Genomic DNA, 15260 nt, shown 5'->3' with positions numbered 1-15260 from the left:
TATTATGACCTAGTACCCGTTCAAGAATTACTCATTAGGAGCAATTCTTGAATAGTCCCCATTTTGGGACTGTCTTTGTACGTTTCAAGTCACTTAGGTAGTAAACACATAGTTGTGATTTTATTAATGAGAAAAGAATTTGGTTGCAATTTTCTCCAATGTTCTCTGAATACATATGTGGAATATGTATCTTTTCCACATTGTGTATTTGGAGAACTAAGGGAATTCTTTGCGAATTTTTTTCTCATTAATAATTCACAAATGTGTGTTTGCTAGTGACTTGAAACGTACATTGATGGGTTTAGGTTGGAGTGATAAGGACCCAATTGAAATCTTGAAATTAGCATAAAATGGAGGATGAGATAACCATTGCTTTTTTTATTGAAATTAAATATTATTATTTAAAATGGTTAGTTTGCTATATATTGCTTATAGATTAAAATGAAGAGATCGAACGTAGTTTGGATGTACGAAGAAAGAGTAGATAAGAAGAAACGTCCTATCGCTAGATTTGTAAAGGGAGTTCGTGGATTTATTGAATTTGCTAGATGTCAAGATTCATATGATTTAGAACAACATAAACTTAGGTGTCCTTGTACTAAATGTAAAAACTTAAAATATTTATTTGACATTGAAGTAGAAGAGCATCTTGTTACAAATGGTTTTTTTCCAAACTACTACAATTGGATCTCCCATGGAGAAAAATATTATCCCGAAGAGCCTCAAATCCAACAAAATGAGAACCCATATAGAGAAATGGTACTTGATGCCTTTCGGTCTAATGATTTCATTAATGACGACCGTGTACCAATGATTGATGAAGAACAACCAAACCCAAGAGCAAAAGCCTTTTTGACATGCTAAGTGCTTCCGAAAAACCTTATATGAGGGGAGTAGAATGACATTGTTACAAGTTGCATCCAGGATAGTTTCTTTAAAATGTGAGTATAATATGCCATTTAAAGCCGTTGATAGTATTGCTACGTTGGTTGAGGATGTTATACCCGATAATAATGTTATGACCCGAAATTTCTATAATACCAAGAAAGTGGTCAAAGGTCTTCAACTTCCACATGAAAAGATTGATGCATGTCCTAACGGATGTATGCTTTTTTGGAAAGATGATGCTTTGCTTGACAAATGTAAGAAATGTCAAAGGGATAGATATGAGACAAGTGAAGGAAATATTGTTTTGAAGGGGAAGAAGGGTAATAAAAGGAGTGGAAAGAGAAAGAAACCAATATCAGAAAACACATTAATTTATTTTCCATTAGCTCCTAGACTTCAAAGAATGTATGCCACGAAAAATCTTACCAACCAAATGAGATGGCACAAAGAAAATCCTCGTACACCAGGAAAGATGTGTCATCCGAGTGACGGGGAGGAGTGGAAGCGTTTTGATAGGTTATATCCCGATTTTGCCGAGGAACCTCGCAATGTGAGACTTGGCTTGTGTACGGATGGGTTTGACCCTTTTGGTCAGTTTGGTAGAAACTACTCGTGTTGGCCCGTAATGACCACGCCGTACAACTTACCTCATTGGCTTTGTCTGAAAAGACAATTTATTTTCCTCTCTTTACTTATTCCCGGTCCTGATAACCCAAAAAACCATCTGGATGTTTATTTACAACCGTTGGTGGAGGAACTGAAGTATTTGTGGGAAGTTGGTGTAGAAACATTTGATGTGTCGAAGAAGCAAAATTTCCAACTAAGAGCTTCATTGTTATGGACTATAAATGATTTTCCCGCATATGGTATGCTATCAGGATGGGCAACCGCTAGGCGAAAGGCATGTCCTTATTGCATGGACAGGAGTAAAGCATTTTATCTTCCTAATTCGAAAAAAATTAGTTCGTTTGATTGTCATAGATGTTTCTTACCGGATGGACATATTCCTAGAGAGAACAAGAAATCTTTCTTAAAAGGTAAGGAGGTGCGTGACAATGCTCCGGTTCGACTCCAAGGGGATGAGATATGGGAGGTCAGACGTGATTTGCCATCAACTGTCGATGGGGATGAAGAAGAGTTTAAAGAGTTGAAAAAGAAAAAAAATGGTTGGTTTAAAAGAAGTATTTTTTGGGAGCTTCCCTACTGGAAAACAATGTTGATCAGACACAATTTGGATGTGATGCACATAGAGAAGAACTTCTTTGAGTTACTTATTCATACGATTATGGATGTAAAAGGAAAGACACGTGATGATATTAATTCAAGAATAGAATTGAAGAAATTTTGTGATCGTCCTAAACTTCATATTCGTAAGGATGAGGCTAAACCAAAAGCCATATTTACCCTTGACAAAGCTCAAAGAAAGGTATTGTGCGATTGGAAAGGAAACTTGAAGTTTCCCGATGGATATGCATCCGATTTGAGCCGTTGTGTTGATTTGAAGGAACTGAAGTTGAAAGGGTTGAAAAGTCATGATTGTCATGTTTTCATGGAGCGCTTATTACCCGTGGCTTTTAAAAATTTACTCCCGACTACGATTTGGAATGCGATTCTGAGAAATAAGTCAATTTTTTAGAGATTTATGTTCCTCCACGATATCAGTTGAGGACATGAGTCGTTTAGAAGACCAAATACCAGAAATTTTGTGTAAACTTGAGATGATATTTCCGCCTTCTTTTTTCAATTCGATGGAGCATCTACCTATCCATTTGCCATATGAAGCTAAAGTTGGTGAACCCGTCCAATATAGGTGGATGTATCCTTTCGAAAGGTTTCTTAATCATGTGAAGAAAAAAATTGGTAATAAAGCTCGTGTGGAAGGTTCTATATGCAATGCCTACCTAACGGAAGAAATTGCCAATTTTTGCTCTCTTTATTTTGAAAAACATATTGAGACCAAAGCAAAATACTTAAATATTGATGAAGCGGATGAACTAGACAGAAGTATACCCAAGTGTTTCCAAATGCAGGATGAAATAGGGTGTTCATCAGTTGGGGGAACAAGATTTCTGGATGACAAGGAGTATAACTGTGCCCACCTTTATGTGCTATCTAATTGTGAGGTTTTGGAGCCATATAAAGCTCAATTTGTGACAGATTTCATTAAAGAACACCCAAATGTGAACAGAGAGGATGTTTGGCATAAGCATGAGGATTAATTTCCAGCCTGGTTTCGGAAGCATGTATGTAAGCTAAATATTCAAGATGATGTGATAAGAAGCTTGGCTTTGGGTCCTTCTCGAAAGGTTGTGACGTGGACTCGATATTCAGTTAATGGGTTTAAGTTTCAAACATTTGACTATGGCAAAAGTAAGGCTAAATGCAACTACGGCGTTACTATTTCTTCTCTTGATGGCAATGAATATTATGGCATATTAGAGGATATCTTTGAGTTGTGCTACAATGGCCGGGATCGGAGTTATAAAACCGTCTTATTCAAGATTCAATGGAGGGATAATTCCGTAGCTGGAACGAGAGTCCATGATTGTTACAAACTTGTGGAAGTGAATCAAACTCGAACCTACTCTCAATATGACCCATTTATACTTGCACAACAAGCTCATCAAGTATATTTTGCATCTCTTCCGAGCACAAGTAATGATAGACAACAAAAGCAATGGTGGGCCGTTTTTAAAACAAAGGCACGATCAGAAGTTAATACATCGTTTTTCCAAGAAGAGGTTGTATCAGAAACAGTTTTGTCCCCAGTTGATCATGATAAAATTATTTATGCAAATGAGATAGAAGCGGAGGAGGAGTTAGAAGAGGAAGAAGAAGAGAATGATAAGGAGAGGGATGGGATAGAAGAGGGGGAAGAAGAAGAAGAGGAGGAGGAAGAGGAAGAAGAAGAAGAAGAAGAAGAAGAAGAAGAAGAAGAAGAAGAAGAAGAAGAAGAAGAAGAAGAAGAAGAAGAAGAAGATGAGGATGAGGATGATGATGATGAGTAAGAGAAGGTATTGAAAGTATACATATCAAAATTTGGAAACAATTATTAGCGTTTTATTTTTTCTTTTATACCTGTTTATTAGGTTTTATTTTTTTGTATCTTATAATAATTATCCTGTAATATTTGCTAACACTTTTTATTCAATTGTAGTACACATGGCTCATGGAGGAGGTAGGCGGCGCGGAGGCTATAGTGAGGGAGGTAGTAGCTCCCGAGAGCAGGAGGAGGACGTTGACCGTTCTACTACGGAGGTGAGTGAGGAGGAGGAGGAGGAGGTTACTATACCCCGATCAACTGACGGCAGGATGATCCTTGATCCGAATGGTCTTTGGTAATTTTTTATTCATTCTAGTTTGTAATTTTTTTATTTAGTAATAAATGACTTTTTTTAGACATATGTTAATTATACATTATTTTTGTTTTCCTATATAATTATGTTTTTAACATGTTTGATTTCAGGTTTAGAAGTCAAATAGTTGTTCGTGGTGTGACTAATAGCACCCAAGAGAACATGACACACGGCGTTACTTGTTGGAGTAACGCTAATGATGAAGATAAGGAGATGTGGTTCAACAACTTCCGGGTATCTATTTATAAAATATATATTATTAAATATAATTTATTTATTCTAATTACCTTATTATTAATTTGGTTCTCATCCATGTGTTTACTTTTTGTAGCGTGTGTTCTATTGGCCAGCCGACCTTGAGCGCCTAGTTTGGCAAAGGTATAATGACATTGGCAAGAAGAGGCTAAGGGACAACATGTATAAGGTGTCTAAAAGGAAGAAGGCGCCATCTTTCATGAAAGGTATTTAGTTTCTTTTAATACCCGTAATTAGTTAAAATCATTACATATTTTGAAACTATATTAATTAATAATTGATATTTTATTGATTATAGGTTCGTCATATGAGGAATATACCAAGTACCGGAACAGTCCTGAGTTCAAGGAAGCATCGGCCCGGAACAAGATCAACAGGAAAGGAGGAGATAAGGACGCGGAAGTTGAGCCTACTCATTATGGAGGGTCTCAATCTTTTCATGATTGTGTGGTGTTAGATGTAAGATATTTGTCTTAGCTTTTAATTTAATAGTCTTCTAATTTAATTAGTCTCATTAATTATCATGTTTGAGTAACAATTTCCTTGTTTTTTTTTCCCGGAAGACCAAGAAGAATAAGGGCAAGGTACCCACGATTGTTGATCTCTTTGTTGACACTCACGCAAAAAAGACAAGCAAAGGCAAGTTGATCTTCGCGAAGGAAAAATATCAACAGTTATATGTAAGTGTCAAAAAATAAAAATTTCTTAGCTTTTTAAAGTATATGTTTTATCAATTTTTAGATAAGTAACCTCTAACCATTAATGTTTTATCAATTTTTTAGGAACAATTCCTTGTCCGTAGGAAGAACAACCCGAAAATTGATGACAATGAGCTATGGTTTGATCTTGTTGAGGGGTTCCAAAGAGGAGATGTGTATGGAGCCGGGTCGGCAAAGGAGATTTTCTACCCTCCTACAAGAAGAAGAGGGTCAATTTCCTCCCAACAACAACCTTATACCGCAAGTGTCGTAAGTGTGCTCCAAGCTCAATTAGCCGCCAGGGAGAGGCAGGATGCCGAGAGGGAGAGGCGGGATGCCGAGAGAGATGAAGTAATTCGGACGATGAAGGAGGAAATGGACCGGATGAACTCCTTCTTCGCCAATTGCAACACTGGGTGGCACCCGCAACCAAAGGATCCTACAGATCCTTATTATGGAGGTGGTAGTGGAGCGGGAGCAAGTTTCCCTGTTATGTAGTTTTTTAGAGAACATGTTATTCCCGGATAATGTTAGATGACCAAAACTCGTAGTTGTGTGTATGGAACATGATTTTCTTTATCAAGTTTGGTTGTGTTGGCTTCCCATGTGTTCTCTGCTGGAAGTGTTGGTTTATTTGCAGGTTTTTACGTATTTGGCTAGGTCAAAAACGATTTTTAGGCTAAAAAAAATGTAAATTTGGCGACGGATACTGGGCAATTGGCGACGGGAAACCGTCGCTATGTTTTTGATCATGAATTAATTTTAGGGTCATTGGCGACGGGAAACAGTGCAATTGGCGACGGAAATCAGTCGCCAAAATGGCGACCAAAAACAGTCGCCAAAATGGCGACCAAAAACCGTCGCCAATCCTGAAGATTTGGAGGTGACGTGGCTTGAAAAAAGGCGACTGATGACAGTCGCTAAATTGGCGACCCAACACAGTCGCCAATTTTGGCGACAGTTTCATCGCCCGCTTTAAAAAAATTCAGTCGCCAAAATTAGCGACGAAGTCCTGTCGCCAAAAGCGACTAAACCTAGCTACGAAGTGCGGGCGACGGGCCTTAGTCGCTTTATTCTTAATGGCGACTGTTCTCAGTCGCCTTATATGGTCGCCAATTACCTTATTTGTTGTAGTGTTTCTCAGCTATATGAAGAAATAAAGAACGTCTCTACTCTTTCTACGCCAGCGCCGCAGCCAGTTTCTCCTCCTGCAAATGAGGAAATTGCCGAATTGAAATCTTTTATGTTGAGTATATCACAACAATGTGATGAGAAGTGCAACAGGAAAGAAGCTGTCATAGTGGAATTAAGAGAACAAGTCGCACAGTTAACACTCGCGAGTGACCAAGCCAAGCTTCTATCGACATGCAATCCAACCAATGCAACGAACCTCCTAGTTGGCCTTACTCATGAAGAGCCAAAGGAACCAGAAGACGGGGTTCTGATAGCTTAAGATGCCCCGGAGGATGATATGGATGAGTTTTTAGCCGAAATACTTGCTGCGTGTAATCAAGACTCTCGATCGAGTGATCTATCTACTCGATCGAGTGAATCAACTCATCCCATCACTCGATCGAGTGAAAATACTGGTCGGTCGAGTAGTGCAGAAATTGAAGATGGTCGATCGAGTGATATTCTTACTCGATCGACTGAATTTGCTGAAGAAATCACTCGATCGAGTGATAAAAACGCTCGATCGAGTAAATCAGAAAAGGACATTACTCGATCGAGTAAGGAGAATGGTCGATCGAGTATATTGCAATGTGAAACCACTCGATCGAGTGGTAATTGTGCTCGATTGAGTACCAGAAGTGGCGGAGATCCTATTTTACTATCCAATTCCGCTACCGTGTCGTCTTCCCCTGCTGTGGAGGTCTCACGCATTGATAAAGGTAAAGAGAAAGTTGCGGGTCCACTGATTTCTACCAGAGTGCCCTTCCCAGGTCGTCTAAAGGACGCAAAGATCCAGCGACAGTACGGTAAGTTTGTGGACGTTGTGAAGAACATCCAGGTAACTGTCCCTTTTTCCGAACTTGTTACTCAGGTAACTACTTAAGCTAAGTTTATGAAAGTTATTGTGACGCGTAAGAGAAATTTAAGTGAATTTGAGACGATTTCATTTATGGAAGAGTCTAGTAATTTGCTTTTAAATAAGGGTCCACCTAAAATAAAAGACCCGGGCAGCTTTTCTATTACCTGTATTATAGGCAACTTGGTCATTGATCAGTCTCTTTGTGATTTAGGAGCCAGTGTTAGCGTTATGCCCCTTCCTGTCTGAAAGAAACTGAACATGAGTCATTTTAAAGTGACTAACATTACCCTACAGATGGCTGATAGATCTGTTAGGAAGCCCTTTGGTGTCTTAGAGGACGTGCCTGTGAAAATAGGCAAGCTCCTTATTCCAGTAGATTTCATTGTTTTAGATATAGCTGAGGACACCCGGACCCCAATTATCTTAGGAAGACCTTTCCTTTGTACAGCTGGGGCTGTTATTGATGTCAGACAAGGGCGTTTGACTCTTGCAGTTGGGAATGACGCGATCACTTTCAGTCTGTCTAGTACTTTGGCTCGGCCAATGTTAGAGGATACTTGTTATTCGGTTGATATTATTGACGAGTCTATTTATGATTTCTGGTCGGGTTCTTTTCTGAAGGACCCACTAGAAGCCCTTATGCTTTTTGATGAGTGTGCAGATAGCCCAGACGACGATGACGCTGCGTTGGATTTGCTTGTTGATGATTTAGATGAGCATGAGGGAGAGCAAGTGGAACAAATGATTAGCACTCTCTGCTCCATTGAGGTAAAGGTGCCGGAACGTAAGCCCCTCCCTTCTCATCTTAAATATGTCTTTTTAGATGGATCGAGCAATTTCGATCATTGTTAGCGCTAAGCTTGATAATGATCGGTGACCTCTTTGTTAGTGTACTTAAGAAAAACAGGAAAGCACTTTGGGTTATTCACTGGACGATATCAAGGGGATTAGTCCCGATATCTGTATGCACAGGATAGAGCCGAAGGAAGATCACAAACCTTCTTTGACAGGGTCGTCACGTAATTGAACCAGAAGATGCAGGATGTAGTGATGGCTGAGGTAATGAAGCTGCTAGACGCAGGTATTATTTATTCTGTTGGCAATCCTAAATGGGTGAGTCCAGTACAGGTGGTCCCGAAGAAAGGAGGGACAACTGTAGTTAAGAATGATAAGGATAAATTAATACCTACTCGAGTAGTGACTGGTTGGCGGATGTGTATAGATTACAGACAGCTTAATGCCGCCACCAAGAAAGATCACTTTCCCCTTCCTTTTATTCATCAAATGGTAGAAAGGTTAGCTTCTCATAAATTTTTCTGCTATTTAGACGGGTATTCCGGGTTCTTTCAGATCCCTATTCACCCAGACGATCAAGCTAAGACTACATTTACTTATCCTCAGGGCGTTTTTGCTTATCGCAGGATGCCTTTTGGTTTGTGTAATGCCCCTGCCACCTTTCAAAGATGCATGATGGGGATATTTTCAGAGTATATTGAGTCTATTATGGAAGTTTTCATGGACGATTTCAGTGTTTATGGAAGTGATTTTTCTAACTGTCTGTCTAACCTTGAGAAAGTGTTACAGCGCTGTATTGAGGTTAATCTTGTGCTGAACTAGGAGAAGTAGTGCCACTTTATGGTCAACGAGGGAGTTGTCTTAGGGCACTTAGTTTCTAATAGGGGAATAGAGGTTGATAAAGCAAAGGTGGAAGTGATTCGCCAATTACCGCCTCCTGTTAATGTTAAGGGGGTGAGGAGTTTCCTTGGTCACGCCGGCTTTTATCGCCGGTTTACCAAGGACTTCTCAAAAATTGCTAAACCACTTACACAGTTGCAACTTAAGGATGCCCCTTTTGTTTTTACTAATGAGTGTCTTTCTTCTTTTAACAGGTTAATGCAGGCTTTAGTCTCTGCACCGATCATACAGCCTCCCGACTGGGACTTGCCGTTTGAGATAATGTGTGATGCCAGTGATTATGCACTGGGAGCGGTGCTGGGCCAAAGGAAGGACAAAGCTTTGAACGCGATCTATTATGCGAGCCGAAGTCTGGATGAGGCTCAAGTGAAGTACACTACCACTGAGAAAGAGCTGCTAGCTGTAGTTTATGCCTTAGAGAAGTTTCGTACTTATTTTGTTGGGTCAGAAGTTACTGTTTTTACTGACCATGCAGCTTTGAGGCATCTCCTTGCTAAGAAGGAGGCTAAACCACAGCTATTGAGATGGATACTCCTTCTTCAGGAGTTTGATTTGCAGATTAAGGATAAGAAAGGAGCTGAGAACGTTGTAGCTGATCACTTGTCGCGACAGATGCGACAAGAAGCGGAAGATTCTCTACTTATTGATGATTCTTTTCCTGACGATACTTTAATTACTCTTATATCGTCTATTGTTGACCAAGAACCTTGGTATGCAGATATAGCTAACTTGGTTGTCAGTGGCAAGCTACCGCCAGACCTTTCTCATCAGCAGAGGAAGCGTTTTCTGTATAACGCTAAGCAGTATTTCTGGGTTAATCCTTATTTGTTTAAGGAATGTGCAGACGGTCTCTACAGACGGTGTATTCCGCAGTGGGAGGCCAAAGTAGTCCTGGAAGGCTGTCACTCCTCTTCCTATGGTGGTAACCACGGTCCATCGCGTACCGTGGCTAAGGTACTTCAGTCTGGTTTTTTCTGGCCCTCTTTGTTTGCTGATGCTAAGTCTTTTGTTTCAGCTTGTGATGCTTGCCAACGATCAGGGAACATTTCAAAGAGACATGAGATGCCACCAAACGGTATCTTAGAGGTTGAGGTTTTCGATGTCTGGGGCATTGATTTTCAAGGACCATTCCCGTCTAGTAAAGGTAACAGGTACATCTTAGTGGATGTAGATTATGTGTCAAAATAGGTTGAGGCAATTGCTTCACCCCATTGTGATGCCAAGACCGTGATAAAAATGTTCAAAAAGGTCATATTTCCCCGATTTGGTGTCCCTAGGGTCGTCATTAGTGATGGGGGAATGCACTTTAAGGAAAAGAAACTAACTTCTATTCTGTCTTAAGTTAGTGTCCAACACCGGCGTGGTTTGGGGTATCATCCCCAAACTAGTGGTCAGGTTGAGGTCTCTAACCACGAGTTGAAAGAGATCTTGTCTAAGGTAGTTTCTAAATCACGGAAGGACTGGAGTCTTAAGTTAGAGGATACATTATGGGCCTATAGAACTGCCTTTAAGACACCAATTGGTGCATCACCTTATAGGTTAGTTAATGGGAAATCATGTCACTTACCTGTTGAATTGGAATGTAAGGCTTGGTGGGCAATTCGTGAGCTTAAATTTGATTCTAAGTTGTGTGGTCAGAATCGTCTTTTGCAGCTAGATGAGTTGGAAGAGTTTAGGCTTAATGCCTATGATAGCTCGCGCATTTACAAAGAAAAGACGAAGAGATGGCATGAAAAGAGAATTCTACCTCGGGAGTTCCATGTTGGGCAAAAGGTGCTGCTGTTTAATGCCCATTTGAGATTGTTTCCTGGCAAGCTGAAGTCCAGGTGGAGTGGTCCTTATACGGTGACAGCTGTTACCAAATTTGGATCCGTGGAGCTCGAAGATGCCGAGGGTCATAGGTTTAAAGTGAATGGCCAATATATGAAGCATTACCACGAGGCGAATGAAGTAGACAATCGTGTCGAAGTCCTGTACATTGACAAGCTAGACGCGCTAGTTAATTTATACTAGAAAGGTCGTGCGGGACCTCATAAACCAGCGCTCTCCGGGAGGCAGCCCGGACTGTTTTATTGAACTTTTGTTGAACTTTTTGTTTTTCTTTAGCTTTTTGTTGAACTTTAGACGCTGTCTTACGAACTCTTTATGCTTCTCTTGCTTTGAAATGCGTGTTTTGCAGGTTACTTCACTCGATCGAGTAGTTTACTGCTCGATCGAGCACTTTTTGGGGTAATTTTCACTCGATCGAGTGATATTCTTACTCGATCGACCAAAGCAGAAATCACGTTTACTCGATCGAGTAGTTTTTTACTCGATCGAGGACTTCCATCCACCAGTTTACTCGATCGAGCTATTACATGTTGCTCGATCGAGCAGTTTCGTCTTCCAGCGGCTGTTTTACGTCTATTGAGCTTCTGCTTGACTTTCTTTGACCTCCCATGTTCATGGTCGGTTTGGGGAGGTCCCTCTTTATGACGTTTTGTAAGTTTTCCGACTCCACTTCTCCTTTTCCCTTTAGTTTTTGTATTTCTTTCCCTATTTTTGGTACAATTAGGGCATTGTACGGTTTGGTTTGGGGAGGTATGCATCCATATCTATGTCTGTCTGCATGTTTTCTTGCATTTTCGCTTGCACGTTTAATTATTTTCGCATGCATTGTTGTTTTAATTAATTAAAAAAAAATCAAATCATAAAAATTCAAAAATTAAGAAAAAATTCCAAAAATTCAAAAAAAAAAAAAACACGTTTAATTTGAGTCGGAACGTTTTAACTCTGACGCTACAGTGAATCTTTACTTGAGCCTTGCATATTCTTGACATTTAGTTGGCATGATTATGTGCATGATCTACGAGTTTTTGTTTCTCTCTTATCTGAACGCATAGACTTGATTCATCATATCGGCAAGCTACATTACATTTTGAGGTTAGAGCTTTATAAACTGGTGACATTCATGACTAGTTTCATTTAGGATGTGAGTAGTTCTCTCTTTAAGGCATGTAACATCAATTTGCATAAGCATGAGTCTAGTCTTCTTAATACCTGTATGTATTCGGTCTGTGGATGGTGACACATGTTAGGAGAGACAGTTCCCTTTATTTTATTCTACCCATGAGCCCCACATAGCCAAATTGCCTTTTTTGTCCTATTAACTACTTTCTATAATACTTCCTACCCTAGCCCAGCTAGTGACGAGTAGTTGTTGGAATGTTTTATCGCAATTTGGTTATTCTATCTGATTTCAGAAGATGGTGAAGAACTGAAGGGAATGAAAGAAAAAGAATTGTTGGATGAAAAAAAATGGAACGAAAAAAAAAAAAAGGAGAATGAAAAAGAAAAAAAAACGAAATAAGAAAAGAAGAAAAAGAAAGAAAAATCATATGGATAAGGAAAAAAAACTGTATAATGATTTTCACTTCCATGTTCTATCTATACTTTATGGGGAGTTGACAAGTATTGGTGTTTAGTGAGTTTAGTGCATGGAATTTGCACTGTTTTATTTTGTTATATTGAGTATGAAGATGGGATGCAGTTATATTTGGATTTGTTGTTGCTAGCCTGGCTATTAACCCTACATATCCAATTCGTTTTAGCCACTTCTTACCCATTACCTCACTTACCCAAATGTAAGTCCTCGGCATGTGTCTTAGTCACTAGTATGGTTGGAATGCATATGTATGGTTGTAGAGACTTTATTCATGTTAACTGCATGCATGTTCTTATAGGTCGAGTTAGGTGAGTGTCTTTACTTCTGTCTATCTTTCACATATATACTCACCTTGTGCCTAATTTTTGAGTGACGAGCGACCCGTGAGAGTCTGATATCTTTTGAATCTTGCAAGGTCGACGGTTTAGTAAGTTTGAAACAATGATTCAACTCGTTTGCACTTTTCTTTTGCCACTTTGTCAGCCGTTGCACTAAATTGGTTTTAGTGGGTGATTTGTAGCTGATGCGTTGGTCCCGTTCCACTGTTTATTCTTAGTTGCATTCATTTTTTGCTTCGGGACAAGCAAAAGTTTGGTTTGGAGAGATTTGATGCGTGTCTTTTATATAAGGTTTTTACCTCATTTTTACACGCATTTCTGTACTTTTTATGTAGCATCTAGCTACAAATGCCCCGAATATTCTACTTTGGTTCGTTTTATGTAATTTGCAGGAATTGACCAAAGAGGAGCTAAATCGAGCCTTAATCCGTCCCATTTATATGCATTTATGGAGAATGAGGAGCCGGAGTTTGGAATTCTAACACATGGAAGACGCGTGAGCTGGATTCGGGAAGTGCTTCAAGGTCTAACGTGCTTAAACAGCTCGATCGAGTAGATTTTATGCTCGATCGAATGCTTTATATGCCTAAGGATGCTCGATCGACCAATCCGAGTATACAAAAGAGGAGACAAAGCAAGGAGTGCTCGATCGAGTAGTTTATTTCTACTCGATTGAGAGGATTGACGTATAGTTGCTCGATCGAGTGGTTTATTACCACTCGATCGAATGGTTTGTCCTTCTAAAGATTTTTTCCACCTAATTATCTTATGGGCTTTTGTAATTAGTCCATAGATTAGATTTAGGATGGAATTTTTCGTATAAGACTGAAGGAGTGAACAACATAACTCGGGTCTTCGATCTGTTCACTTTTACTCTATCACTGGTTAATGTTCTTTGGATTTTACCCTTCCTTTACTCTTTGGCTACTCAGATTTGGATTTTTATTGGTATTATCAATCTCTTTTAATCTCTTAATTTTTAATCATTTGCTTTAATTCCTTCTTCCCTTTTATTGTTATCATAATTGCTTTAACTCATTCCTTATTAGTTTATTATCATGTCTAGTTTCAATTATTTATTTGTTGTTATTGTTAATTCGATGATAATGAGTAGCTAATTTTCTTCTGCTAAGACTATAGGGGATCCATAATTATGAGGGAATAGTAATCGATTTATTGGGTTAATCTTTGGTATAATCTTCGTTGTTAATTCTTTCGCATTTATCTCAGTATCCATTTAATTGAGTTGACGCTATTAGACATTTATATCTTAGTGACCCTTGACCTGGACCGAAAGGTTGGAAAAGGCGAGACTAGTAGCGAACAATAGGGTATTGTAGTTAGGGCGAAAGCTAAGCTATTTACGCTTTAGGGCGAATTGAGACCGAAAGGAGATATTCACTGCTCCTTAGATCGTATTTGCATTGACCTGAGACCTAGATTACTTGACCGAATGATTATGGTGAACCGTCTGTCTTAGCTGTTTTTCTCTCCTTGGTTAATCTTTATTCTCTTATTTTCTCTTCCTTACCTTCTTATTAGTTTAGAATATCACGATTAAAAACCCCCCCAATTTGGTTACCTTGACGAACTTAGATTAAGCTGACAATTTCCTACCTCTCTGTGGATTCGACCCGACTTCCCTAGCTATATTAGTTAGAGCCAGTTGGTATTTTTGACAGGTACGCGATAGCCATGTCATATACCGATATTTCCTACAAGTGGTATCAGAGCCTAGGCCACAAAATTATTTTTGATGATTTTCATAAATGAATTTGAACAAAAAAATTGTAGAATCAAAAAAAAAAAGAAAAAAAAACGGCCGTAGGGTTTATTTTTATTTTTGGCCGAGAGTTTTTTTTTTTTTTTTTTATCTTTTGTTTCCATTTTGATTTTTCATATTGTTGTTTTAATTAGTTAAGATGATAATATGATAATTTGTAGATGTTTTGATTTAATGAAAAGTTAAATTAAAATGTAAATGGGATTGGTTTTATTGGTTGTTCAATTGTTTTTTGCTATATGGTTTTTGGCAAACAAGTTAATTTAACATTCAAATCAATTGTGATGATCGCTTTTATCATGATTTAGATGTTCCTTTTAATATGTTGAATTGGATCATCAAGTTTGAATATATGTTTAAATTAAAAAGATGTTTAAGCCAATCTTGTTCTAATAGCAACTATAAACAAATTTGTTCATCCTAATGTTTTTTTTGTTTTCCTTAAAAAAAAATGTTTCGTTTTAATTAAGCCGAGGAAAAAAAATAATTTTTTGAGTGTTTTTGCTGAAATGCCGTAAAAAAAAAGGGAAGAAAAAATTTTGTTTTTTTTTTTTTCGTTTTGCTCTTTGCCGAGAGCACAAGAAGAGAAAAAAAAAATATCTGTTTTTTTTCTCCTGTTTTGCCGAGACGAAAATTTTTTATTTTTTATTTATTGTGTTTGTTTTTGTTTTGCCCAATAATTATGATTATACATTTTTAATGTATGATTATTTGTTGTGAAAAGGTTCACATATTAAGATACCTAATTATTTTAAAGAGGTTTAAAATAATATTGAATTAATTCATATTAC

At 38.5% G+C, this 15260-nt stretch overlaps 1 protein-coding gene across 1 annotated transcript; it reads left to right on the top strand.

Annotated features, from left to right (window-relative positions):
- Positions 1–4050: 4050 nt before the first annotated feature.
- On the top strand, positions 4051–4976 carry LOC141631295 (uncharacterized). The gene is made up of 4 exons (XM_074443984.1): positions 4051–4226; positions 4355–4478; positions 4576–4705; positions 4798–4976. Exons 1-4 carry the CDS (start codon positions 4051–4053, stop codon positions 4974–4976), a joined length of 609 nt encoding a protein of 202 aa, XP_074300085.1.
- Positions 4977–15260: the final 10284 nt, after the last annotated feature.

This window comes from Silene latifolia, chromosome Y (assembly GCF_048544455.1).
Source record: "Silene latifolia isolate original U9 population chromosome Y, ASM4854445v1, whole genome shotgun sequence".
Taxonomy (NCBI): domain Eukaryota; kingdom Viridiplantae; phylum Streptophyta; class Magnoliopsida; order Caryophyllales; family Caryophyllaceae; genus Silene; species Silene latifolia.
This window is presented reverse-complemented; position numbering and strand designations above follow the sequence as displayed.

What these genes read in the sequence shown, in the direction of transcription:
- LOC141631295 (XM_074443984.1), top strand. Translation starts at nt 4,051, where the DNA reads ATGGCTCATGGAGGAGGTAGGCGGCGCGGAGGCTATAGTGAGGGAGGT. An exon ending in TGTGGTTCAACAACTTCCGG is followed by an intron (nt 4,479 to 4,575) that starts GTATCTATTTAT and finishes TACTTTTTGTAG; the next exon opens with CGTGTGTTCTATTGGCCAGC. An exon ending in GGCGCCATCTTTCATGAAAG is followed by an intron (nt 4,706 to 4,797) that starts GTATTTAGTTTC and finishes TATTGATTATAG; the next exon opens with GTTCGTCATATGAGGAATAT.